The sequence below is a fragment of the Theropithecus gelada genome, chromosome 7a (assembly GCF_003255815.1).
Source record: "Theropithecus gelada isolate Dixy chromosome 7a, Tgel_1.0, whole genome shotgun sequence".
Taxonomy (NCBI): Eukaryota; Metazoa; Chordata; class Mammalia; order Primates; family Cercopithecidae; genus Theropithecus; species Theropithecus gelada.
This window is the reverse complement of record NC_037674.1, coordinates 57,747-85,674: the sequence shown is the minus strand read 5'-3', so window position 1 is coordinate 85,674 and position 27,928 is coordinate 57,747. Positions and strand designations below refer to the sequence as shown.

At 44.3% G+C, this 27,928-nt stretch overlaps 1 protein-coding gene across 1 annotated transcript in view; it reads right to left on the bottom strand.

Annotated features, from left to right (window-relative positions):
* Window positions 1-2,307: 2,307 nt before the first annotated feature.
* Window positions 2,308-27,928, bottom strand: part of TUBGCP5 (tubulin gamma complex associated protein 5) — a 45,424-nt gene continuing 19,803 nt past the window's right edge. Inside the window, 14 exon segments of the mRNA XM_025390701.1 lie at window positions 2,308-2,979; window positions 3,697-3,797; window positions 5,919-6,007; window positions 6,925-7,050; window positions 8,339-8,517; window positions 8,970-9,090; window positions 9,190-9,274; window positions 11,600-11,782; window positions 12,538-12,726; window positions 13,719-13,917; window positions 20,491-20,759; window positions 21,946-22,061; window positions 25,046-25,248; window positions 27,375-27,621. Coding sequence (XP_025246486.1) covers window positions 2,933-2,979; window positions 3,697-3,797; window positions 5,919-6,007; window positions 6,925-7,050; window positions 8,339-8,517; window positions 8,970-9,090; window positions 9,190-9,274; window positions 11,600-11,782; window positions 12,538-12,726; window positions 13,719-13,917; window positions 20,491-20,759; window positions 21,946-22,061; window positions 25,046-25,248; window positions 27,375-27,621 — 2,154 coding nt within the window. The 3' untranslated portion in view covers window positions 2,308-2,932.

Genomic DNA, 27,928 nt, shown 5'->3' with positions numbered 1-27,928 from the left:
CTCCTGACTTCAGGTGATCCACCCATCTCGGCCTCCCAAAGTGCTGGGATTTCAGGCGTGAGCCACCACGCCTGGCCCATTATTTAAAAGTTGACTCCCTCATGACGACAGTCTTACAGGAATAGATACTCCATCAATTCCCATAGGATTTGGACTTGCAGGACCAGGTCACAAGTGCCTTCATGTATCTTACAGCTGTTGGGCTATACAATGGTATTTTCCTGAGTCTCGGAAGCAGCTGTTCATTTGAAGGCCTCCCCAGTGAATTTCTCCTGAGACTTCTGAGTAAAACCCAGGATGTGAATGGACTGAACTCCAGATTTTGCCTTCTATATGCAGGAAATGCTGATGCCACAAGAGATTGTGTCTAAGGGCAAGGGTGCCCTGGTTCTTTGCTGCTAGGGCTATTTGGAATTCAGTGGTTATTTTTCAGAAAGAAATAAATGGTAAGTATCGTACTGAATCAGAAGTGTTAAGAGACATGCTGTGATGGTTGCTGACTTTATGTGTCACCTGACTGGGCCAAGGGATGCTGAGATGGCTGGGAAAACATTACTTGGGGCTGTGTCTGTGCTTCTGGAAGAGGTTAGTGTTTCAATTGGCAGAATGAGCAAAGATCACCTTCATCAGTGAGGACGAGCATGATCAATCTGCTGAGGGCCTGAATAGAACCAAAAGGCAGAGACAGGAAGGGCAAATTTGCTCTCTGCTTGAGTTGGGATGTCCATCTTCTCCTCCCCTCCAACACTGGCACTCTCTGGTTCTCCAGCCCTTGAACTCAGACCCAGGACACCACTAGCTCTCCTGGTTCTTAGATCTTCAGGTTTGACCGAGAACTATGCCACTGGCTGTCCCAGGCCTCCAGCTTGCAGACGGCAGACCATGGGACTTCTCAGCCTCCAGGACTGCATAAGCCACTACTTCACGAGAAATCTTTCTATATCTCTATCTATATCCTATTTGTTCCATTTATCTGGAGGAGCCTAATACACATGCAAAAAGTATAAAAAGAAAATATGGAAAAATTGAATAGCAAGCATAATTTTATTCAAAATATAACTGGTTAGCTCATAAAAATTGCTCAGAAATATTGCCAGGTGCAGTGGCTCACGCCTGTAATCCCAGCACTTTGGGAGGCTGAGGTGGGTGGATCACCTGAGGCCAGGAGTTCGAGACCAGTCTGGCCAACAAGGCGAAAGAAACCCTGTCTCTACTAAAAATACAAAAATCAGCTGGGCGTGGTGGTGCACGCCTGAGATCCCGGTTACTCGGGAGGCTGAGGCAGGAGAATCACTTGAATCCAGGAGGCAGAGGCTGCAGTGAGCCAAGATCGTGCCACTGCACTCCAGCCGAGGTAACGGAGTGAGACTCCATTTCAAAAAACAAAGAAATACCAAACAATAATATGTACCAACAGTTCGCCCTAAGTGAAGTTGGCCTTTTACATTTATCGCTATTGGTTGAAGCTATTTTCCACGTGGAACTTCTCAGGCACATAAAACATATAAACATTTCTTTCTTTTTTTTGTTGGAGACAAGGTCTTGCTCTGTTATCCTGGCTGGAGTGCAGTGATGCAATCATGGCTCACTGCAGCCTCGATTTCCTGGTCTCAAGCGATCCTCCCACCTCAGCCTCCCAAGTAGCTGGGACCACAGGAACTGCAGCCTCGACCTCCTGGTCTCAAGGGGTCCTCCCACCCTAGCCTCCCAAGTAGCTGGAAACACTGGCACATGCCACCATGCTTGGCTAATTTTTTTTTTTTTTTTGGAGTCTTGCTCTGTCACCCAGGATGGAGTGCAGTGGCGCAATCTAGGCTCACTGCAACCTCTGCCTCCTGGGTTCAAGTGATTCTCCTGCCTCAGCCTCCTAAGTAGCTGGGATTACAGATGTGTGCCACCACGCCCAGCTAAATTTTTTGTATTTTTAGTAGAGATTGGGTTTCACCATGTTGGCCAGGCTGGTCTTGAACTCCTGACCTCAGATGATCCGTCCGCCTCAGCCTCCCAAAGTGCTGGGATTACAGGCATAGCCACCGCGCCTGGCCCTTGGCTAATTTTTAAGTTTTTTTTGTAGAGATGGGGTCTCATATGTTGCCTAGGCAGGTCTTGAACTCCTGGCCTCAAGTAGTCCTCTCACCTCAGCCTTTCAAAGTGCTGGGATTATAGGCTTGAGAGACTACACCCAGACAAAATATAAACATTTGTAGGAAAGCTAAATCTAAGACAACTTTTAGGGAAGACAACATGTAAAACTCTATATAAAAAGCTTCTGTGACTGAAGGACAGCAGCAAAAGGATAATAAAATAATTTTAAGTCCTTTATTTTGAATATCAGAATTACATTTTCAAAATATGGTATAATTTATATTTAAAGATATCAGTACCATAAATCTGTATCTTACAGTAGGAAATATAAACAGCCTGTATACACTTTGCACTGACACAATTTTATGTACACAACTCTATACAGTATCTACTAATCTCCAGAAAACCCACCTACAATCCATCTGTCTGGACTGCAGACAAGTGGTTCTTTTTGAGTCAGGATCTCACTCTGTCACCCAGGTTGCACTGCAGTAGTGCAATCATGGCTCACTGCAGTCTTGACCTCCTGGGCTCAAGTAATCCTCCCATCTAGGCCTCCTCAGTAGCTAGAGAGGCACACACCACGTCTGGATACATTTTGTATTTTTGGTAGACACAGGGTTTCACCATGTTACCCAGGCTGGCCTCAAACTCCTGGGCTCAAGTGATTCGCCTGCCTTGGCCTCCCATAGTGCTGGGATTAGAGGCGTGAGTGACTGTGCCCGGCCGACAGTGGACAAGTTTTACAAATAAACCAAAATTAAAAGATTCTCACTTTTCAGCTGCACATGGTGGAAATGTACATGTATGATGATGAAGTTGGGGATATTTCTCACACTGAAGACATTTAACTTTGTTCCATGCCAGCCATGAGTGACAGCGCTAGAGATTCCACTATGGGAAGAAAAAAAATAAGGTTAAAACAACAGGTTTAAATGTTGAAAAAAAAAATTTTTTTTTCGAGACAGAGTCCCATTCTGTCACCCAGGCTGGAGTGCAATGGTACAATCTTGGCTCACTGCAACCTCCACCTCCAGGGTTCAAGCAATTCTCCTGCCTCAGCCTGCTGCGTAGCTGGGATTTCAGGTATGTGCCACCATGTCCAGCTAATTTTTGTATTTTTAGTAGAGACAGGGTTTTGCCATGTTGGCCAGGCTGTTCTCCCAACTCCTGACCTCAAGTGATTCAGCTGGCCTCCCAAAGTGCTGGGATTACAGGCGTGAGCCACCGCACCAGGCCAGGAGCTTTAAATTCCTAAAAAAATTTTTAAGAAGTCTAGCTTTTGAAAAGAAAGTTACAAAAACTACACGAAAGTGGAGTGTGACAGAAATCTATTCTGCCATCGACTTTATTTAATAGTTTTAGAAATCTGTTGTAATAAATGGCATAACAGAAAGTAAGATCCTCAGGCTTACAAATATTCGATATGCACTCACCCTCACTGTAATGCTTAAAAAGCAATTCAAAGCATGGGACAACTGCTAAGGGACTTTTCAGTTTTGAAATGGTGAGAAATTCTAATTCTTCATGGGATCAGTAACAAAATAATGACACATACTCTTAGTTACAAGAAAATACAGAGGTAGAAACATTTTAACATGATATACTCACAATGGGGAAAGGATCCTCTACAGACGGCTTTGTTTAAAATGGTTACAAGAAACATATGGCAGTTTTTAAAATCAGACTCCATTTTCTCTATAGATTCCATTCTAGGAATAAAAGTAAATTTCAATTAAGTGAGTGCATTGGGGGTTTATATGTAGGCTTCAAGATATCTGTGGAGTAATTTCAAATGTGTTTTGGTTTAATGATTTAAAATCCTAAATCTAAAGATTATAAAATAAAACACATAGCGTCCTACCCTACTTTAAAATAAAAAATGTCAACGTGTTTCAAAGGAAGGTTCATTAGGATATAAAGCTGTGCTGTTTCCAGATAGTTCTAGTTCTGGAACTAGGAGGACCAAAGACACTCCCTTTTCCTTTAAACAGTTCTGTTTTTATTGTTTACAAGCATACGTTCTCTTTGAAATAAAGAATACATTAAGGATATAAACCTTAAAATTTGAAATTATTTTTAAAAAGCCTTTTTTTTTTTTGAGACGGAGTCTTGCTCCGTTGCCCATGCTGGAGTGCACTGGCACGATCCACCTCCTGGGTTCAAGCGATTCTCCTGCCTCGGCCTCCTGAGTAGCTGGGATTACAGGTGCCCACTATCACGCCTGGCTAATTTTTGTATTTTTAGTAGAGACAGGGTTTCGCCATGTTGGTCAGTCTGGTCTCGAACTCCTGACCTCAGTTGATCTGCCCTCCTTGGCCTCCCAAAGTGCTGGGATTACAGTTGTTAGTCACAGAGCCCGGCCCGGCTGCCTTTTTTTTTTTTTTTTTTTAGCCACAGTTTCGCTCTTGTTGCCCAGGCTAGAGTGCAATGTAGTGATCTCGGCTCACCACACCACAACCTCCGCCTCCTTGGTTTAAGCAATTCTCTTGCCTCAGCCTCCCGAGTAGCTGGGATTACAGGTGTGCACCACCACGCCTGGCCAATTTTGTATTTTTAGGAGAGACGGGTTTTTCCATGTTGGTCAGGCTGGTCTCGAACTCCTGACCTCAGGAGATCTACCCATCTTGGCCTCCCACAGTGCTGGGATTACAGGCGTGAGCCGCCACTGCGCCCGGCCTTTCTTTCTTTTTTTTTTTTTTAAGAGAAGTATCAAACACATGTAAGAGAGAACTTCATAAGGGGCTTCCATGGCCCACTGCCCAGCCATGGCAGGTGCCACCCACGTGCCAAGCTTACACCTCCACAGCCCCACCACAGTATTCGGAAATAAACCGGAGACATCAGAGCCACTGCAGTCATGAATATTTCATAAGTATAAATGTATACTTTAAAGATAAAGATTCCTTTCAAAACACAGCCACAACACCATTTGAGTCAGCAATATAAAGCAAGTAAGACTTCTATTTCCATCCCTGCAAGGATGGCTTCATCTACTATCTTAGTTTCTAGATTCAGAGTACAGCCAAGAGGAGATTTCCAATTATATTAGCACTCAAATGAACTCTTACCTACTTACTAACATGCAGTGAGTACAGGCTATTATAACAACCCAGTCCACCAAACATGTGCTTTTCTTTCATGGTAGTAATAGCAGAAGTACTGTGGCACTGACTTCACAAACAGGACAGGGAACAAAATATTGAGCTGTACACTGGAGTTCACAGTAGAGGACGGCAGTGCTGGAGGGAACTGCTCCCGCGTCCACTATCCCTTGATTCAGTGCACTTGCCTATGTGATGTGTGTGAATAACGAACACTCAAAATACAGTATCTTTCAGAGCTCATCCAAAATACAACTTTGGAGAACCGTCTAGCATGATGTTCAGAATTCGGTTTAAAATAATTCAGCAAGTGTGACTGGGGAGATGGGCACAGACATGACAGAGCTGTCCTCACTGGTACAGCCGAAGCAGGTGCCAGCACAGCGTTCACAACTGTCCTTGCCACTTCTGTTTGAAGGTGTCCACGATAAAAATTAACAAAACCTATACAACATAACATGAGTGTAATCTAAAAATGTTTGCCTGTTCAGTTAGAAGACCTCAGATTCTTAAAAATGTTTTACTTCTCACAAAAGACTTGCACTTTTTTTTTTTTTTTTTTAAAACTCTGGGTCTTGCTATGTTGCCCAGGCTGGTCTTGAACTCCTGGGGTCAAGCAATCCTCCTCTCTCAGCCTCCTGAGAGGCTGGGAAGACGCTGTCTCTAAAAAAAAGGGAAGCTGAAGCTGAAATGGTTAGAGCACAGATGCTTCAGAAGTCACATACTTACCGCCAAGTGCCCAGGCCTGCCTGCCAACCGTCTGCAAACATGAGGGCCAAGTTCAACACCTTCATGATAGCTTCTTTCACAAAGCTGACCTGGAGACCAAAGTCACAGAACACAAACTGTAACTAGGTTTGGACACTGATACTAGCACTTTTACCTATTTTAAATGAATCACAGAAAAAGCTCCTCACTACTGTGACTGCCTTCTATGTATATGGAAGGGTACTAGGCTCTGAACCATGCCCACTTGGGAACAGGCACATGCATTCACTGAATGGAACATACAGGCGGTATTAGCAGTAGAGCCAAACCAACAGAACAAACTGTTAAGACCTTTTCCTGGGATGGCCACTTAAATTCACCAATGAAACTAGGATAAAGAATTCCAATGGTTTTAACACGACGGAATTCCGTCTATTCACAGGAAGTGGACATACTATTAACTGCAGACATGATTTTCCAACTGAATCCAAGAGTAACGCAGAGTGAGTGCTGACTATCAAACACGGTTCTCATGTTGCTCTTAGATACAACTTCTATGAATAGGGCACTCCTCCTTGTTTTTTTTTTTGAGACAAGGTCTTGCTCTGTTACCCAAGCTGGAGAGCAGAGTGCAGTGGTGTGATCACAGTTCATTGCAGCTTCGAACTACTGGCCTCAAACAATGCTCCCACCTCAGCCTCGGAAGTAGCTGGGCCTCCAGGTGTACACCACTGTGTCTGCTAATCTTTTTAATTTTTTGTAAAGACAGAGTCTTCCTATGTTGTCCAGGCTGGTCTTGAACTCTTGGCTTCATAAGATCTGCCCGCCTCAGTTTCCCAAAGTGCTGGGATTATAGGCGTGAGCCACTGTGGCTGGCCTGGGGCATTTGTTTGTAACCTCATTTGATCTGGTTCTTCCTTAAAGAATATTCTACAGGACAGAAGCTTCATCATCATAAAATTCCAAAGCAGGCAGACAGCGCCACTCGCCCAGCAGGGGCCACATCTGCAAGAGACATCTCATGTACCTTTTCTCTCAGCAGACACCGGTCATGGATGGTTGACAGATACCTATAGTGAATTTTAATCAACTGATCTAAATCCTTGGCTTCCTCGACTTGATGTTGAAACTCCAGCCCTGTACTGTGGAGAATCTTGGAAGAGAAAGACAAAAAGCTTAATCAGCAGCCTTGAGGACTTGTGTGCTGCACACAAATCTTCTTTACTAAGCCCTTCTACTTCTCTCAAATTCCTCCTTCAATAATCACATCTAGAAAGTTTCGTAAAGTACCATTCTTTAAAGGCTGGCTGGATACGCTGGCGTGCTGATCCAAAGAGGAGGCGGGGGTCAGTCCTGTAGGACACCCACTTGCACAGTGAATGAATGAACGCCAAAGTCTGGACTAACAGATTCCCTGGCAGGAAGGGGCAAGTACATTGAACTGTATATAAGACACATTGATTAAAAAAAAAAAAATCAAGCAAATGTGTTACTTTTATACAAATTACAGTGAATTTGTTTCTTAAGTTCCTTTTCTCATACACTGATCTTTCTCTAAAATGAGTATAAGCATACTTCAAATAAAAAACAAACTAAGAAAAAACTTAAACTCTTATCATTTACTCTTAACAATTAGGGGCTTAATGAAGGCCAACCTTGCGAAGGTCAGTAATGCAGTCAGGGGAAACATGGAGCCCCTCTGCCATAGCCTTCCCGTCCAAAACACAGGCTTCAGTGGCTCACTTCACCCAAGCAAGGTGGGTTTCAGAACTCACAGACCAGGTATAAACAGGTCTAAACAGCAATTCAAATGCCAAATGCACACTGTCCTCAATAACACTGCTCTTTTCAGAACTCACAGACCAGGTATAAACAGGTCTAAACAACAATTCAAACCCCAAATGCATACTGTCATCTAATAATACCGCTCTTGTTCCAATTTCTGAACCCTTCTTTCAAACTTCCTCTAGAACTGGCTATTAGATGTACCAGAAAAACCGTTTCACTTACTTTGTAGTGAGTTACCTCTTGTTTTTTAAGAAAAAAGTCTATCACCTGGCTGCATCTTCCTCCCAAACACCACAGTGGATTTTGGCTGTTACTAAACATTGGAGCCATTTTCTAGGGACAGCTGTCATCACTATTGAACACTAAAGGACTACGCGGCACGTTCTGAAGGCAATTCCAGAAGAGGAGCTGTGGCTGTGCCTGTCCCCAGGGGCTGCTGGACAGGAGGGACAGCGGCCTCTGGATACACACATTCCGGTATAATTACAAAAACATTCCTCCCACTGCCATGTTATTTTATGATCAAATTTGCTACATGTCCCATTTTCACAGTCTGTAGGCATTTTGTATTTATAAACACATTATGAGTAATTCTCTATGAACAACTGTATAGATAAGGCGATAGCACTGAAGCAAATGGGAGAGGCACAAACCCTGGTCATGATGTAGTTGTGCAAGCTGTTCACGAAATGCATGAGCTTCACTCTTAAGAGGAACATGCGATGAATCTGCTGTCTTACTGGTTCTTTTTGTGGTCCAAACTGAGCAACTGTGTCTTGTTCACATACAAGGCCTTCTTGAAGTCGTGGTTTTTCCGCAGTACTAACCAGTTCTATAAAAGTTGGGAAGAGCACAGTGGACAGAAAGAGCATCAACTCAAGCCCCACTGCACCATGATGCCTGTTTTTGGCAGAAACTCGGAGGGATGTGGCCCTGGTACCACAGAAAGCAATGGCAGGGGTGGCAGGAACCGAACCTCAGTGCCTCTGGAAGGTGCAGTGGGGAAAGTTCCCTGTATCACTTTTCCTAACCAAGTTGTTGCATTTCAGATCAACTGTACATACAACTTCCTGATCTTTCTTTCAGGTATTTGACATCCGTAAACCCACTGCTGGAATACGCACCATTTTGGCATTTCTATACACATTAAAAAAGATCGACAACCACCAACCTCTTTTTTTTCTTTTTTCCAGATCTCCGTATGCTTCCCTTCCCCACCAACCTCTTTTATTAAGGGCTAAAATTAAATTAAATTACAATTTATCTGCTGAAAACAAATCTTACCACCAAAAAGTAAAACATCCAGACTATATTTTGCCCACTTTATTTGCAGTAGGAGAAGAAACACTTGATTATAAATTTTTTGACATTCCAAACTTATAACAATGTCCACGGGCCATGGGACCTATGAAACAAAAACACAATTAGAACAGAAATAACCAATTACTTGCATGTTTTAATTTTAGTAGAAAACACTGTTCATACAAATAATATAAGCATATACCTTGTAGCTGAGGGTCAGACCGTCTAAGATATGAACAGGCAGTTTCTTCTTAGCTGTGTCAACATTTTCAAAAGATATAGATAGACTAAAGAAAGAAATTTCAGTTTTAGTTTGTGAAAGCACTATGTCACACAAAAATCCTTTTAAAATAATTAGTATTTACACAATATTCCCCAAAAGATACTGCATTTCATAAAAGAAATGCAAACATTTCAACAAATGTATCTTTTCTAACATATATTCCAGAGCTGAAATTTGGATTTAGAAGTAAGAGAGGGGGAAAGCTTTTACATAATGAGTTTAGTTGTAGAAGAGACACAACAATGGTAGTAATTAGAAAAAAGATGAAGCTGAGGAAGACAGTAAACCTCAGGCAATGGCTGGGAAGATGAAGCCTCTGCTGAGGTTGGGGGTGGGCAGGGGAGGACGAGCAGAACAGCTCGAGGGAGCTGAGCATGCGGTGAGAGTATTGCTTTGAGAGCCCCATCAAGATGGGACGGGGTCTGCTTCTACACCAGAGGTGTTGTGCAGTGCTTCATCCACGAGTTCAAGACAGGTCTGAACGTGACTCACATGGGAAAGCAAGCATCTAACATGGACATGAAAATGTCCAAGTGCCAGGCACTATTATGTGTCCTTAGCTCATTTAATCCTCAAAATAGTCCCATCAGTGGTTCCTGAGAAACGTTCTCTTCCACAGTCACAGAGGCACTAAGAGGGGAGGCCTGCATGCATATGAAGAAGGTTTAAAGTGGGGAGCGAACTTCCAAACCAGAGCTGTCAAAGGGCAGCGTGATTATGAACTGGCTGATTGTGACACAGGCACTAGTCAGAATTTTTAGCTCTCGGCCGGGCGCGGTGGCTCACACCTGTAATCCCAGCACTTTGTGAGGCCGAGGCAGGTGGATCACGAGGTCGGATCGAGACCATCCTAGCTAACACGGTGAAACCCCATCTCTAGTAAAAATAAAAAAAATTAGCCGGGCATGGTGGCGGGAGCCAGTAGTCCCAGCTACTCAAGAGGCTGAGGCAGGAGAATGGTCTGAACCCTGGAGGCGAAGCTTGCAGTGAGCCGAGATCGCACCAGTGCACTCCAGCCTGGGCGACAAAGCAAGACTCCGTCTCAAAAAAAAGAATTTTTAGCTCTTAATGGCCTGGTATGCACGCATTCACTCAGTGCTCAGTAGATATCTACCAAATTCAATACTAAGTTAGCTGCTGCACTGAGCAGGCAATAGAAAGCCACTCTCTCTTCCCTCCAGGGACTCCCAGCCCAGCACAGCACATGAAGATGCAGCAGTGAGCAGACCTCTGCCGGCCCAAGAATTGGAGAGTATGTCACAGGGAGGCGAGAGGACAGCACGTGCAGACACCAGAAATATTGAGATCCCTGAAATGCAAAGTGAGATAGGAGAGAGAACGTGGTGTGTATGGTGCAACACATGAGGCTGGGAAAACGGAGCCAGACAGTTAATAGCTTTCTCCCTTCTGAGACAAAGCTTAGTCCATTTGTTAGGAGGCACCCACAGGGAGCACACGCATGAGTGGTGGAAGTCACTGCTGGTGGTCTGAGGTCACTCTGGTGAGGGTCAAGTCTGTTTTGGTGGAAGGGAGTGAGGCTGAGAGACAGAGGCCATCGGGGAGGTCTGAGCCAGTTCTGCGAGGTCAGGGCATTCTCTAGGAGGCGGGACTGATAAACCTCACGTGTGGGAGCTGAGAGAGAGGAAGCACTGGCTCCAGCCATGTGAAGGAGGCCACCAGACCCTGACAGGCTGGATGGTGGCAACGTTTTTTTGTAGGGACGAGGTCCCACTATGTTGCCCAGACTGGCTGCAAACTCCTGAGCTCAAGCAATCCTCCCAACTTGGCCTCCCAAAGTGCTAGGATTACTGGCATGAGCCACTGCACCTGGCCATATGGTGGCATCTCAACATCTTTTCTTGTTTAGCGGCAGACTCACTTAGCTGGCCTCTGCCTCAATTTTCTTTTTTTTAAAATGGAGTCTCGTTCTTGACGCCCAGGCTGGAATGCAGTGGTGTGATCTTGGCTCACTGCAACCTCTGCCTCCCAGGTTCAAGAGATTCTCCTGCTTCAGCCTCCCAAGTAGCCAGGATTCCAGGTGCCTGCCACCATGCTTTTGGTATTTTTAGTAGAGATGGAGTTTCACCATGTTGGCCAGGCTGGTCTTGAACTCCTGACCTCAGGTGATCCACCGCCTCTGCCTCCCAAAGTGCTGGGATTACAGGTATGAGCCACCGTGCCTGGCCTCCATTTTCTAATAAGTAAAATAATATTAGTAAAACTCACAGGAATAGTATGAGGATAAAATAATCTGTGTAATTCATAGAAGACTTATTGGCACATAGTTCATGTTATACTAATTTAAATAAAGGTGGCTTCCATAATTTACCGTGAACTATCCTCAGGATAACGCTGTCCTACTGCTTCTTGGAGTTGGACATTAAGAAAAGACACATTCTGCCACGTTTCCTTTTCTCTTATTTTATCAAAAATGGATGTGTAGAAGTCATACATGGTATCTCCTCCTTCCATTAAGAAAAAATTTCTCATGGCTTGCAAGTATTCTACCAACCTGCATGGAGAGAAAATGAGTGACACAAAGATCTCTGGTGTTCGTAAGGCAGGATTCTGGATCAACACCAGGTTTTGTACCCTGTTTTTAGTGAAACAAGTTTACATTCTACATTTACTAAAATTAGAAATATTAACACCTCTTAAACCTGTTCCAATAATAAAAACAGCATAGGTTTTCATCATCACAAAGGTTATCTTCTATAACTAAATGATAGAAAATTGGGCAGTCACAAAAATATTAACAAAAAAAATCCAAATCCCATAATTTATGGTGGATTTCCATCATTAATATTTAATTTTTGGAATGTTTCTTTCCTGTCTTTTCTACGCGTTAAGAAAACCTAGTTCCTACCATATTATATATCCTGCTTTTAAATTGCCATAATTTTTATGAACTTTACGAAGTTCATACGTGGGTATGTATATGCCATATTTATGGATACACCATAGTTTCAAGAACTAGTCATCTATCACTAAGTAATTTAGTCTTTTTCATTCTGATAACAAACTTTGTAATTTTTGTACAAGCTTTTTCTGTATTTGTTTTGGGAAAGATTCTCAGAAATACAGAATTAAGTTTCACAACATAGTTAAGAAAATATTGATGGTCAATTGATTTCTCTTAAAAAATTGTTTACTGCATATCCATTTCCTACTCTAATAAAAATTGAATTGAAATAGATTTTAAAATAATCTCAACTGTTCAAGTACAATCAACTATTTACTACTTCCAAAATTAAATTACTGTTTTACCTGTAATCTTTTTTTAGAGTTTGCATGAGATTTCCACAGCAATCTAGATACTGCTTGTCAATATGAGGATAGAGGCAGGATCTCAGCGTTAACTCAAAAGTCTGGCATGTCACAGATTCCGATGATCTATCCACACATACATCACCACCAGCAAACTTCTCGTGAAAGTCACTCTGCTCCAAATACATCCTTCAAGATAAAAATGTGTCTTCTTTTTATGAGCTGCTGTCAACAGAATTCTCTTAAAACCCTAAAGTCCCATTTTTACCTTTAGTCTTGAAGTTACCAACTACTACAGAAAGAGAAAAATCTTTCTCCCAAAAATATCCTTTGAGTGAACCAGTCTCTTGAAGTTGCCACTGCCTTAGGCTCAGGTACTAGAGCTGGTCTTCCTAGTGATGAGGGCTGGACACAGCAAATGCTGGCCATCAGACAACTCGGAACTGTGTGGGTATTAATGACTTACTCTAATGGACTAAGTGCTGAAAAGCAGCTTAAGCCCAGGAATACTATACGCCAATGGGGACCCTGACTCAATGGGTGTCGAGGGCCCACTCATGGCCCAGAGTTTCAGCATATTCTGGGTAAATGATGACACTTCCAGGGGCCCGAGGGCACAGACAAAAGTGGTACCATATGGTGGCAGGGCCAAGTTTGCAGACTTCCACAAACGACATGGAATCCAAACTATACACCTGAAATAGGGAGGCACAACATCTTGCATTCTGCTTGTTATAAAGGATAGGCAGGGCGCAGTGGCTCACACCTGTAATTCCAGCAATTTGGGAGGCCGAGGTGGGCAGATCACCTGAGGTCAGGAGTTTGAGATGGCCAACATGGCGAAACCCTGTCTCTACTAAAAATACAAAAATTAGCTGGGCATGGTGGCACATGCCTGTAGTCCCAGGTACTTGGGAGGCCGAGGTAGGAGAACTGCTTAACCTGGGAGGCGAAGGTTGCAGTGAGCCAAGATCACGCCACTACACTCCAGCCTGGGTGATAGAGTGAGGCTCCATCTCAAACGAAAACAAAAACAAAAACAAACCAAAAAAAGAAAGGATAGCCTACAAGCGTTTTTGTTTTTAGGCCTGGAAAGCCCTACCTGCCAGAAATAAACAGTTAGCAAACATTGCACAAATTATGCCATTTCAATTCCTGATAACCCTGCGGCTGTGGATCACCTTGCAAAGTTAATGGCAAGCAGTGGATCATGAACATCATCCAGTTCAAGATGCCTTTCAGCAATGGACTGCATCTTCATTAGGTTCTCCTTGGTTGCCTGTTGCTCAGTAAGAACCTGTGGAGTGGAATCTTCTCCATGTCGAAGACGGGACTGTACAGATTCCAGAAAGAGAGTGTATAAACTTTTTCTTTCTGCATCTAAAACATAAAGAAATACGTAAGGTGAACTATGTTCTGTTTAATATTAACATTAAGTAACAAAAAAATATATATATATGTATTTCGAGACAGAGTTTCGCTCTTGTTGCCCAGGCTGGAGCGCAATGGTGCGACCCTGGCTCACTGCAACCTCCGCCTCCCGGGTTCAAGCAATTCTCCTGCCTCAGCTTGCCAAGAAGCTGGGATTACAGGCATGTACCATCATGCCCAGCTAATTTTGCTTTTTTTTTTTTTTTTTTTAGTTGAGATAGGGTTTCACCATGTTGGTCAGGCTGGTCTCAAACTCCTGACCTCAAGTGATCCGCCGACCTTGGCCTCCCAAAGTGCTGGGATAACAGGTGTAAGCCACCGTGCCTGGCCCAAGAAATATTAAATAATATCATGTCTGGGTGCGGTGGCTTATGCCTGTAATCCTAGCACTTTAGGAAGCTGAGGTGGGTGGATCACTTATGCTCAGGAGTTTGAGACCAGCCTGGGCAACATGGTGAAACCCCAGCTTTACAAAAAAATTAGCTGAGTGCAGTGGCATGTGCCTGTGGTCCCAGCTACTTGGGAGGCTGAAGCACGAGAATTGCTTGAGCACTGGGAGGTGAAGGTTGCAATGAGCCGAGATCAGGCCACTGCAGTCCAGTTCAGTTTGGGCAATAGAAGTGATAGCTGTCTTCAAAAAAAAAAAAAAAAATTTCCCTTTCCTCTAGGAGGGTCTATCCCTGTTTCCTTACCTTTACAGTGTAGCAAAACTCAACATTTTTATATTCTCTGTTAAACAACTGCAAAGTTCATACAATTACAACATATAAGCTAATTTTTTTTTTTCTGAACAGAGTAAGATCCTAATCAGAACACTTGAAAGTTCCTACGATCCTGCATAACACTATGCTAACACTGGTAAGAGTCACAGTCTCACTGGAAAAAACACTTCTGACAGCGGCCCTGGTAAGCTCATTACATAAGAAGGAAATACTCCACAAAGTGAAAATAAGTGTTGCATCTACTTATTTCAAGTAGATACAGTAATATAATTAATATAACATTGAGATGATTGAGATGTATAAATAAGGTCACATCTTTATCTTCCAAGTGTTTTTTTTTTTTTGAGACGGAGTCTCGCTGTGTTGCCCAAGCTGGAGTGCAGTGGCGCAATCTCCACTCACTGCAAGCTCTGCCTCCCAGGTTCATGCCATTCTCCTGCCTCAGCCTCCCGAGTAGCTGGGGCCACAGGCACCCACCATCACGCCCGGCTAATTTTTGTATTTTTCGTAGAGACGGGGTTTCACCATGTTAGCCACAGGATGGTCTCGATCTCCTGACCTCGTGATCCGCCCGTCTCGGCCTCCCAAAGTGCTGGGATTACAGGCCTGAGCCACCGTGCCTGGCCCTTCCAAGTCTTTTTAGTCAGTTGATAAAACTTTTTTTTTTTTTTGAGACGGAGTCTCACTCTGTCACCAGACTGGAGTGCAGTGGTGCGATCTTGGCTCACCGCACTCTCCGACGCCCTGGTTCAAGCGATTCTCTTGCCTCAGCCTCCTGAGTAGCAGGGAATTATAGGCACGCACCACCATGCCCAGCTAATTTTTGTATTTTTAGTAGAGACAGGGTTTTACCATGTTGACCAGGATGGTCTCAATCTCCTGACCTTGAGATCTGTCTGCCTCAGCCTCCCAAAGTGCTGGGATTATAGGATAAAACTTTGAATATATTAAATTGCATCATTTTCTTGAAATTTATGATCGAGTCTGAACTGCTCATAAAGAAATTCTTATCAGCCACGGTTCATGGTCCTCAAGGACTAACGCACTGCATTAAGAAATGCCAGAAGGGTTGGGCATGGTGGCTCACGCCTGTAATCCCAGCACTTTAAAAGGCAGGTGGATCACCTGAAATCAAGAGTTCGAGGCCAGCTTGGTCAACATGGTGAAACCCCATCTCTACTAAAAATACAAAAATTAGCTGGGCATGGTGGCTCACGCCTGTAGTCCCAGCTGCTGGGGAAGCTGAGGCACGAGAAATCACTTGAGCTCAGGAGGCAGAGGTTGCGGTGAGATCATGCCACTGCACTCCAGCCTGGCGAACAGAGGGAGACTTGGTCTCGAAAAAAATAATAAATAAAATAAAATAAAATGCTAGAGGGAGTGATGCCGGCAAGGCGGCTACCTAGAGACACCTGGTGCACCTCCCCAACAGCAAGATAGGACCAAAGCAACGACTCAACAGTTAAGATCTGATTGGAGGCCGCGGCCGGTGGCTCACACCTGTAATCCCAACACTCTGGGAGGCCGAGGTGGGCGGGTCACGAGGTCAGATTGAGACCATCCTGGCTAACACGGTGAAACCTCGTGTCTATTAAAAATACAAAAAAATTAGCTGGGTGTGGTAGCGGGCGCCTGTAGTCCCAGCTGCCGGGGAGGCTGAGGCAGGAAAATGGCGTGAACCCGGGAGGCCGAGCTTGCAGTGAGCCAAGATTGTGCCATTGCACTAGAGCCTGGGTGACAGAGCAAGACTCTGTCTCAAAAAAAAAAGATGTGGGGGAGTGTGACAGTGCTGGTGACTGGAGGCCCAGGAGGGCAGTGTGGAGGCTCACAGCCTCCGCAGCCCCATCTTTCCTTCTCAGATCAGGCTGGTCTGGAGTTAAGAAGGACTTCCCATCGTTGGGTAAGGGTAAGCAGAAGAAACCCACCAGCCCCCACAAACACCTACAGTCCTTAACACAGGAGGATTCCACAGTTCCCACGAGCTCTGAGCCCAGTTTGGAGGCTGCTGGCAATTCACGCAGCTGCCTTGCCCTGGGTTAGGGGCACAAGGTGTGCCTTCCCCACCCACCCCTTTGAGCCAAGCTGTTGCAGCATGGCACCATCTTAAGACCAGAGCTAGGGCCGGGCACAGTGGCTCACACCTGTAATCCCAGCACTCTGGGAGGCTGAGGCGGGTGGATCACAAGGTTAGGAGATTGAGACCATCCTGACTAACACAGTGAAACCCCGTCTCCACTAAAAAAATACAAAAAATTAGCCGGGCATGGTGGCGGGCACCTGTAGTCCCAGCTACTCGGGAGGCTGAGGCAGGAGAATGGCATGAACCCAGGAAGCAGAGCTTGCAGTGAGCCGGGATTGTGCCACTGCACTCCAGCCTGGGCAAAAGAGCGAGACTCTGTCTCAAAAATAAATAAATAAATAAATAAAGACCAGAGCCATCTCTGGAGCACACCCTCCTCTGGGCCAGTAGCCACTGCACCTCTCCTGCCCCCCAGCCACTGGGGCTCCATCCTCATTCCACCAAGGCCACAGGGGTGGTTGAACACCACAACCCCAGCTATGTGGAGCCTGGGCCCAGGATCGGCTGTGATTCTGGTCCTGCACAGCAGGAAAACCAGCCCCTGCCACTGCACTTCCAGCCAGAGGAATAGTCTGGCAGCCCTGAGAGACCGAACCCACCGCTGAGCTGGCCGAACTGCTGTGCCATCTCTAGAGGGTGGGAACAGGCCCCTGAGCTTCCTACCAGCTGACATGCCTCCAGGCTGGTGGAGCAGTTACAGACCTGTGCTCAGGAACTGAGAAACAGCCCCCTAGCACCAACCCCTTGCAAACAGGCCCGGGGCCTACCCAGTGGCCCTGGGCCAGCATTCAGGGTCTGAGAAACAGTTTCAGAGGCTGCCCTGGCAGGCATGTACCTAGGCTTCTTGAGCAGCCTTGCGCTGCATCCATTGCTTAAGAAGCAGCCCCAGAGGCAGCGCCTGGGAGTCACGACCCCAGGTCAGCTGAGCAGCCACAGGCCTGCATACTGGGCCTGCAAACAGCCCTGTGGTCTGCCCTTGGTGGGCATGTTCTGAGCCAGCTGGCAACCATATCCCAAACCTGAGAAAGAACCTTGAAGACCACCCCCAGTAAAGACACCCTCAGGCCAGCAGAGCAGCTTTCCACCCACATGCTGGGCCTCAGAAGCAGCCTCCTGGGCTGCCACTGGCAGATACATACCTAGGGCTGTCAATAAGCCATGTGACCATGTCCCAGGACTGAAAAAGAGCCCCTTGAACTGTCCAGGCAGACATGCACCCAGACTACCAAGCAGCCCTGTACCCACGTCCTGGGCCTGAGAAACAGGCCTCAAGTAATCCACCTGCCTTGGCCTCCAAAAGTACTGGGATTGGCCAGGTGTGGTGGCTCACGCCTGTAATGCCAACACTTTGGGAGGCCAAGGAGGGTGGATTGCTTGAGGTTAGGAGTTCAAGACCAGCCTGACCAACATGATAAAACCCCATCTATACTAAAAATACAAAAATGAGTCAGGCATGGTGGCACATGCCTGTAATCCCATCTACTCAGCAGGCTGAGACAAGAGAATCACTTGAACCCAGGAGGCAGAGCTTGCAGTGAGCTGAGAGCATGCCACTGCACTCCAGCCTGGGTGACAGAGCAAGACTCTGTCTCAAAAAAAAAAAGAAAGAAAAAAAGTGCTGGGATTACAGGCATGAGCCACCACGCCCGGCCAGTTGTGCCACTGTTGTCACAAACCCCCTCAGTGTAGGCCACTGAGGCACTTGCAAACATCACTAAAGTGGATTACAACTGAAGAAAGTACATGGAGACTACACTACTGCATTCATCCAGAACCAAGGCCAATGCATCCCACTGAACCCATACCCCAAGACCCATTCATATGAATAACTCTTTACAAAACATACTCCATAAAATTGGAAAAGGTGACTTTCCCACCAGATGTGTAGAAATAAATGTAGAAATACATCAAACATGAAAAAGCAAAGAAACATGACACCTCCCAAGAAAACCAGTAATTCTCCAGTAAGAGACTACAATGATATACGAAATGCTGGAAAAATAATTCAGAATTAAAATCTTAAGGAGACTCAGTGAGATACAAGAGAGTACAAATAAACATTCAACAAAATTAGGAAAAGAATGATTTGAATGAGAAATTCAACAGAAACAAATGTTTAACACACAAGCAAATTTTACAGTGAAAGAATTCAATGGATGAGGCAGGGCACGGTGGCTCACGCCTGTAATCCCAGCACTTTGGGAGGCCAAGGCGGGTGGATCACCTGAGTTCAGGAGTTCGAGATCAACCTGGCCAACATGGTGAAACCCCATCTCTACTAAAAACACAAAAAATTAGCCAGGTGTGGTGGCAGGTGCCTGTAACCCCAGCTACTCAGGAGGCTGAGGCAGGAGAATCACTTGAGCCAGGGAGGCAGAGCTTGCAGTAGCCAGAATGCACCACTGCACTCCAGCCTGGGTGACGGGAGTAAAACCCTGTCTCAGAAAAAAAAAAAAAAAGCAGCGGGGGGAACAAATGATCCCAACAGACATTTCTCCAAAGAAGTCATACAAATGGCCCAGAAATAGAAAAAAAATGCTCAGCATCACTAATTATTAGGGAAAATGCAAATCAAAACCACAATGAGTTATTTCACCCAGACAGGATGGCTACTTATCACGAAAACAAAAAATAACAAATGCTGGTGAGGATGTGGAGAAAAGGGAACTCTCACACAATGTTGGTGGGAATATAAACTACTACAGACACTATGGAGAACAGTTTGGAGGTTCCTCAAAAAACTACAAATAGAACTACTATATAATATAGCAATCCCACCAGTGGGCATTTATCCAAAGGAAAGGAAATCAGGACATCAAAGAGACATCTGCACCCCATGTTTACTGCAGCAGTATTCACACAGCCAAGATACGGAATCAACCTAGGTGCCCAACAACAGATGAATGGGTAAAAAAAACTGTGGTACATGTATATATATATAACTCAAAGATAAAAAAGAATGAATCTTGCTGTTTGCAGCAACGCTGATGGAAATGGTGGACATTATGTTAAGTGAAATAAGCCAGGAACAGAAAGTTAAACACTGCTTGTTGTCACTCATGTGGTAGCTAAAAAATGTTGATCTCATATTAGTAAAAAGCAGAGCAGGATACCAGATGCTGGATTTTGTAGGGGGAAGGGAGGAAGAGGCAGATATTTGTTAAAGGACACAAATAGCTAGCTGGAAGGAGTAGCTCCAGTGCTCTGTATCACTATGGGATGATGACAGTTAATAATGTATTGTAGAGTTGCACACAGCAAAGACGAGGATACTGAATGTCCCCAACATAAAGAAGTAGTAAATGTTTGAGATGATGGAAATGCTAATCATCCTGATCTGATCACTGTATACGTATCAAAACATCACTATGTACCCCAAGAATATGTACAATTACCATGTCAATTTATAAAAATAAGAAAAGAAATGGCAGGGAATTACTTTCTAAAGTTCCAGTCCTAAGGAATCCGGAGTGAGGAAAATGCATGTGGAACTTACCGTCGCTGCCTTTTCAAACACAGCACTGAAAGTTTTCAATGAAGACAGTCTTTTAAAAAATCAAGAGCAGCATGATTATTAATTCAACCATGATGATAATTACCACTGACATAAGAGGATTCGATGACTTGCAAACTACAAAATAATTAGGTATCAGGATGACAAGAGCGAGTAGGGTCAGGTGTCCCAACACCGAGGGACACACGGGAAGACAAAACAGGTACCTCTGGCTCCTGCCTGGCAGGTGGTGCTCTCCGCACACTGCAGGTTCTTCAGCAGCTGCATCGACTTGCCAGCCATTATGATCTGCTTCAGGACAGGTTTGAGGAAGGACACCATGGTGTGCTGCCTGCTGGAGGGCCCCTGGTCACTGCCGGAACTCGCACTAGCATTATCACTCATTTTTTCTTCATTTTCTGTCTTTTCTGATACACTATACAGCGTGTAAGTTGCATACCAGAAGTCTCTGTGATTAACTGGAACATTTTTGTTTCTAAAGAGATTCAAAAGGATTTTAAACTCTTATTTCTCTTCCTTAAAAAACAGCATACTTGCTCTAGTTTGTTGTCCAGACATTACAAAAAGTGATATTAATTATTAGTAAATGGAAGCAATCTTTAGGCAAAATGGGGCAGTTTTAATCTCAGCTCAGTTTAAAGAGAAAAGGGAATAAATAGTTGGAATGGTATAAGTAAAATTTAAGTAAGCAGAAATAGTTTCTTGAATTGAAATTATTTAAAATATGACTAATTTGGTCCTCTTTAGAAGTAGAATAAAAGTTTACCCATTTACCATCTCCTGTGAAACTAATTTGCAGACTTCTCTATCATTTTCCCTACAAAGATTCTTAACTGGACTACTTTTAACAATAAAATGATGGTCAATCATCACTCTAGAAGAACAGTCAGAGTCCCACTTGCCACAAAAATTCTCACATGAGATTGATGAATCAGAACACAGTGACAGACATGAGACTGAGTTGAAGGAAGGGTCAGTTCACTCACGTGAGCATTGCATACATATTGCTACCCTTCCAGAACACTAAAGACTTAAAATTATCCTTCCCGATGAGTTCAATGGATAGCTATCAATAGAAACCATATATCTAAATATACCGCATAATTTAAAATTGGGTTAAAAGAGCACAAATAGCTCTACATTGTTTGTATGATTCCGTTCAGAAAAATCAATTAACTGAAGGGAAACTGTCATAAATGGAATAAGATTTTCCTTAATTGTTTTGTTAAATATTATACTAAGGTAAAAAATCAGTAGATAATTCAGAGAAATAAACATATTAGAGGCATATTTTATAATTTTCTGTATCTCTTTACCGATAATTTACAATGAAAATAGTTCAAACCATCTAATATCACCTAAACTCATTTTATGGGAAGCAGTGTTTACTAGCTTGCCATAAATATACTATCATTGAAAAATACAGTTTGCTTAAGAAAAGTTGTGGAGTGACAAAACTTGGATAAAGATATTTTTAATCACCTGGTATCACTGACATCTTCCATAAAAATGAAACGGAACTTGCCTATGACGACGACAAGTTCTGTGATGTGAACTGTGCTCCCTCAGTACCATTTGAAACTAACGAAAGCATTCGACTTTCACAGGGAGGAAACTGGTGATGGCAGCCCCCAGTGACCCTGTGCTCTGCTGCAGCTCACCTCTGGATGATGAACTCCCTGGCGCCATCCCACAGATGCCCATGCACGATCCACTCGTCCACCGTCTGCAGGTAAGGCCGTACCGTTTCCACCCAGAGAGAGAACAGCAGGGAGACCTGAGGCAGAGAGGTGTACGGTCAGCTCTCGGGGTTCCCTGGTCACTAGAATAAAAGGAGGTTTAAACATTTCTGAAATGCCTTTAAAAAAGTGATCGGATTTCTATGTTTTTTGGGGGCACAAAGAAATTAAAAATCCAAAAACATACACTATAAAATCCTTATGAAAAACTCACCTAAATGCCGGGCGTGGTGGCTCATGTTTGTGATCCCAGCACTTTGGGAGGTAGAGGTGGGCGGATCACCTGAGGTAAGAGATCGAGACCATCCTGGCCAACATGGTGAAACCCCCTCTCTATTAAAAATACAAAAATTAGCTGGGCATGGTGACGCGCGCCTGTAGTACTAGCTACCCAGGAGGCTGAGGCAGAAGAATCACTTGAATCTGGCTGGCGGAGGTTGCAGTGAGCCAAGATCCCGCCACTACACTCCAGCCTGGCGACAGAGTGCCACTCTGTCTCAAAAAAAAAGAAAAGCTCACCTAAATATGGGATGATCATATTGTTTGTAGTGCAGACTGGGAAACTTGAGAGTGAAAATGACACAGAGGCAGCAGGTGTATCCTGAGACAGCCCAGGCAAGCGAACAAGGTTTCCCTATCGAAATCCTATTACTAGCAAAGCGTCCATTAAGATTGAGGAAACTGGCTGGGTATGGTGGCTTACGCCTGTAATCCCAGCACTTTGGGAGGCTGAGGTGGGCAGATCACAAGGTCAGGAGTTTGAGACCAGCCCAGCCAATATGGTGAAACCCTGTCTCTATTAAAAAAAATACAGCTGGTCGTGGTGGCTCATGCCTGTAATCCCAGCACTTTGGGAGGCCGAGGTGGGCGGATCAGGAGATCAGGAGTTCAAGACCAGCCCGGCCAAAATGGTGAAACCCCGTCTCTATTAAAAATACAAAAATTAGATGGGCATGGTGGCAGGTGTCTGTAATCCCAGTTACTTAGGAGGCTGAGGCAGGAGAATAGTTTGAACCCAGAAGGTGAAGGTTGCAGTGAGCCAAGATTGCGCCATTGCACTCCAGCCTGGGCGACAGGGCGAGACTCCATCTCAAACAAAAAACAAAAAAAACCACCAAAATTTAACTGGGCATGGTGATGTGCACCTGTAGTCCCAGCTACTCGGGGGGCTGAGGCAGAAGAATCGCTTGAATGCAGGAGGTGGAGGCTGCAGTGAGCCGAGATTGCACCATGGACTCCAGCCTGGGCAAGAGTGAGACTCCGTCTCAAACAAAAAAAAAAAAAAGAATGAGGAAATTACTTCATTCCACTAGTTCTTAGAGAACAAAAATGGCAGTGCTGAGAGAAAATCAACCTCCTTTTTACTGAAATGCAATATTGGCTGGGCGCATGGCTCATGCCTGTAGTCCTAGCACTTTGGGAGGCTGAAGCAGGCAGATTGCCTGAGCTCAAGAGTTCAAGACCAGCCTGGGCAACATGGTGAAACCCCATCTCTAGTAAAATACAAAAAAACAAAAAAAATTAGCTGGCCATGGCAGCGTGCACCTGTAGTCCCAGTTACTTGGGAGCTACGGCAGGAGAATCGCTTGAACCTGGAAGGTGGAGGCTGCAGTGAGCTGAGATCGTGCCACTGCACTCCAGCCTGGTGACAAAGCAAAACTATGTCTCAGAAAAAAAAAAGAAATGCGGTATTAAATTGGTGTGAAAAAAAGTTATACCAACAAACTAGAAAACAGACCTAATGTACATACCCAAGTAAGACTGTAGCATTCTAAATTACAACCTCTAGTTAGATTTTAATTTTTAAATCTATATACTGTTTGAGACAGAGTCTTGTTCTGTTACCCAAGCTGGAGTACAGTGGCACAAACATGGCTCACAGCAGCCTCGACCTTCCACACTCACTTTCTTCCTGCCTTAGCCCCTCGAGTACCTGGGACCGTAAGCACGTGCCTCCAGAGCTGGCTGTGTTTTTTGAGAGTCTTGCTCTATTGCCCAGGCTGCAGTGTAGTGGTGTGATCTCAGCTCCCTGCAACCTCCCGGGTTCAAGCGATTCTCCTGCCTCAGCCTCCTGAGTAGCTGGGCCTACAGGTGTTCGCCACCACGCTAGGCTGATGTTTGTATTTTCAGTAGAGACGGGGTTGCACCATGTTGGCCAGGCTGGTCTCGAATTCCTGGTGTCAGCACACCTGGCTACTTTAACAATTTTTTGTAGAGACAGGGTCTCTCAGTATGTTGACCAGGCTGGTCTCAAATTCCTAGGCTCAAGTGATCCTCTCAGCTCAGACTCCTACGTAGCTGGGACTACTGGCGTGAGCCACTATGCCTGGTCTAGATTTATATTTTTTAAAATACAATATAAAATATATAACATAAAGTTTATCATCTTAACTATATATTTTTTAAAAATTTAATTTATTTTTTAAAGACAGGGCCTCACTATGTTGCCCAGGCAAGTCTCAAACTCCTGGGCTCAAGCAATCCTCCCGCCTCAGCCTCCCAAAGTGTTGGGATTACAGGCATGAGTCACTTTGCCTGGCCCTCGCCATTTTTAAGTTTAGAGGTTTTAAGTACATTCACTTCATTGTGACAAATCTCCAGAACCTTTTCATGTTGTAAAACTGAAACTCTGTACCCATTCAACAACAGCTCCCCATGCCCCAGCCCTTGGTAACCAGCATTCCACCTTGTTTCTGTGACTGCGTCTACTTCAGGTATCTCACATAATGTTAGTTACATGTTAGTTTTTATGTAAGAAAGCGTTATTGTAAATATCTATACACATCAGGTAGGTATTTCTCACATCTTGTTTTGTCCTTGCCTCATCCTTCTGAGGATCTTGGCAAGTAGAGCTGAAAAGCCAGTTTCCTACAGCCTCAAATTTGGAAGCCAATTTAAAAACTCTGAACTGTCCAATGAGTCACCATTCAAGTGTCATTTAACAAAGAACTACGATCAGCTGTCTACCAGTCCTCTGCCGTGCAGAATGGAGTCACACACTTCAGGCAGAAGTCTCACATACGGTTTGCTCAGAGGCTTCTCCAACATTGTCATATTCAAGAATGGCCTTGTACAGGGTGTTGAGCAGGTGAGAGGCCCGGACAACATTTCGAGTATCAGGTGGAACTTCTGCTACTCCAGTACTAAACACTTTGTGCAGAACCTTGAGCTGAGCCAATCGAGGTGCCAACTTGTCCACCACTATTGCAAGAGTTATTGTAGCATCTGCAAATTTCAACAAATCAAACTCAATAGCAAGAAAAATACATGTATCTAAAACGTGACACAAATGCTGGCAAATCACCAGGCTTATGGACAGGCAGGGCAAAATGGAGGATGGTGAATTTTGATCTCACATCACAAGGACCTAATTTCCCTAAGGAAGAACTCCTGCAAGTCACGGAGAAAAAGAAAACTCAGCAGAAAACTAACATATAAAGGAACTGACAGTTCACAGAAAAGGAAAGATGAGTGATTCTAGAACATACAAAAAGTCACTTGACCTTACTTAAAAAATTACGCTAGGTAAAACAAAACACCTCCAATGGGCTGATGTTACAGTGAGGGGTGAGACAGGCTGTGCCTACAAAGGGCTGCAGAAGCAAGGTCCTGCGAGGTGATGGCACAGCTGTGACCTTAACATGGAAGTGGCCATGTGGAGCTAGACAGGTGATAAAAAGACCTGGAACCATACACGAAGATACCACACCCACCCCTGCTCAAAGCAAGTTCCTGCAATGCTGGTGAAGCCGTGTCAGGTCTGCAGTTTGGCTAATGTGCTGTGCCAATGTCAGTTTCCTAGTTTTGATTATGTACTGTCACTACGTGAGGTTTTCCCACTGGGGGAAGCAAAGTCATGGGAACACAGGGCCTCCCTGTACCATTTTTTGTGGTAGTTCAAAATAAAAGTTAAGGGGAAAAAAGCTACATGGGTTGCTATTTTACAGCTGTCATACTGGTGAAGACCAAAACCTCTGATAACACACAGATGGCAAGAGTGTGAGGAAACAGGTATTCATCTACATGGCTCACAAGAGTATAAATCTATTTACCTGCACCTCCCCATAAAGTGGCAAAACTTAGGAAAATCACACATGACCCAGCAATTCCATTTATAAGAACCTACCCCACATGGTTGGATGTGGTATAATCCCAGCTAACACCTGTAATCCCAGCATTTTGGGAGGCCAACGTGGGCGGATCACCTAAGGCTAGGAGTTATAGGCCAGCCTGGTCAACATGGTGAAAGACTGTCTCTACTGAAAATACAAAAATTAGCTAGGGATGGTGGCAGGTACTTGTAATCAGTTACTCGGGAGGCTGAGGCGGGAAAATCGCTTGAACCCAGGAGGCGGAGCTTGCAGTGAGCCGAGATCCCACCACTGCACTCCAGCCTGGGTGACAGAGGAAGCCTTCATCTCAAAAAAAAAAAAAAAAACCTACCCTACAGATAACTCACTGCCTGTGTACGATTACGGATATGTAGAAGTGATTATCACTGCAGCACTGCTAACAATAGCAAAAGCCTGGGAAGAACCTAAATCCATTAAGGGGACTGGGCTATGATACAACCATATGATGAAACACTCAATCTGTAAAAAGGAAAATAGAAGCTCTTCACATTTGTGTGGTATTATCCTCAAAATTTAAATCAGAAAAATTTGAAGAGAGCAGTGTAATGACTGCTAGGTATGCGTATATGTATATGCACTGCTTGTGTATGTTCAAACTCTTTCTGGGAGGATGCATAAGAAGCTGAGGACTGGCCGGGCGCGGTGGCTCAAGCCTGTAATCCCAGCACTTTGGGAGGCCGAGACGGGCGGATCACGAGGTCAGGAGATCGAGACCATCCTGGTTAATATGGTGAAACCCCGTCTCTACTAAAAAGTACAAAAAACTAGCCGGGCGAGGTGGCAGGCGCCTGTAGTCCCAGCTACTCGGGAGGCTGAGGCAGGAGAATGGCGTGAACCCGGGAGGCGGAGCTTGTAGTGAGCTGAGATCCGGCCACTGCACTCCAGCCTGGGCGACAGAGCGAAACTCCGTCTCAAAAAAAAAAAAAAAAAAAAAAAGAAGCTGAGGACCTGGTTGTCTCTGGAGAGGAGAACTGACTGGCTGGGGTACTGGTGCAGGAAGAATAATTTAGATTTTTCACTCTAAATCCTCTGTAGATTTTTGATTTTTAGAGATATGAATGATTTAAAAATACAAATTTAAAATAATTTTTAAAATGAAGCATTCACGAGAACTACTTATTTGCTAGGCAACTTTCCATCTTACATGATGAAAAATCTAAATGGCATTCAAATTATAAGTTACGTGTAGCATGAGTAAAGATGAGGAACATTTAATACCATTATTGATGATGCACTTCTCGATTTCTGCAAGTTCCTCTTTGAAACTAATGAAATATTTGTACAGGGCCCACATGAAAGCCTGGTAGGTTCTAAAGGGGGCTTCAGTTGACTTCTTAGGAACAGACCCACTTCCAGGCAGCATGCTCTCGGAACTGTGTCCCATGACTTCATCAATGAACTGCTGGAGTCGAAACACAACCTGGCCATACGCTGCTATTTGTTCCAGCACAGATCGTAAACAGCTCTACAACAGAAGCAAACTGCAATTACTCAAAGGTGGTCTTCTGTAAACTTTCAAATTCATTTCCCTCTCGCTGTAAAATATTTCCTTTGCAATTATTTTAAACAGTATGTTTAGTAGAACACAAAGTAATAAAATGATTAATATTTAGGTTTATATGCAAAGGAAAAAGAGCAATAATTTCAATAGACTAGAGAATTCTGGCTTATATATATATATATATATTTTTTTTCTTTGAGACGGAGTCTCGCTCTGTCGCCCAGGCTGGAGTGCAGTGGCCGGATCTCAGCTCACTGCAAGCTCCGCCTCC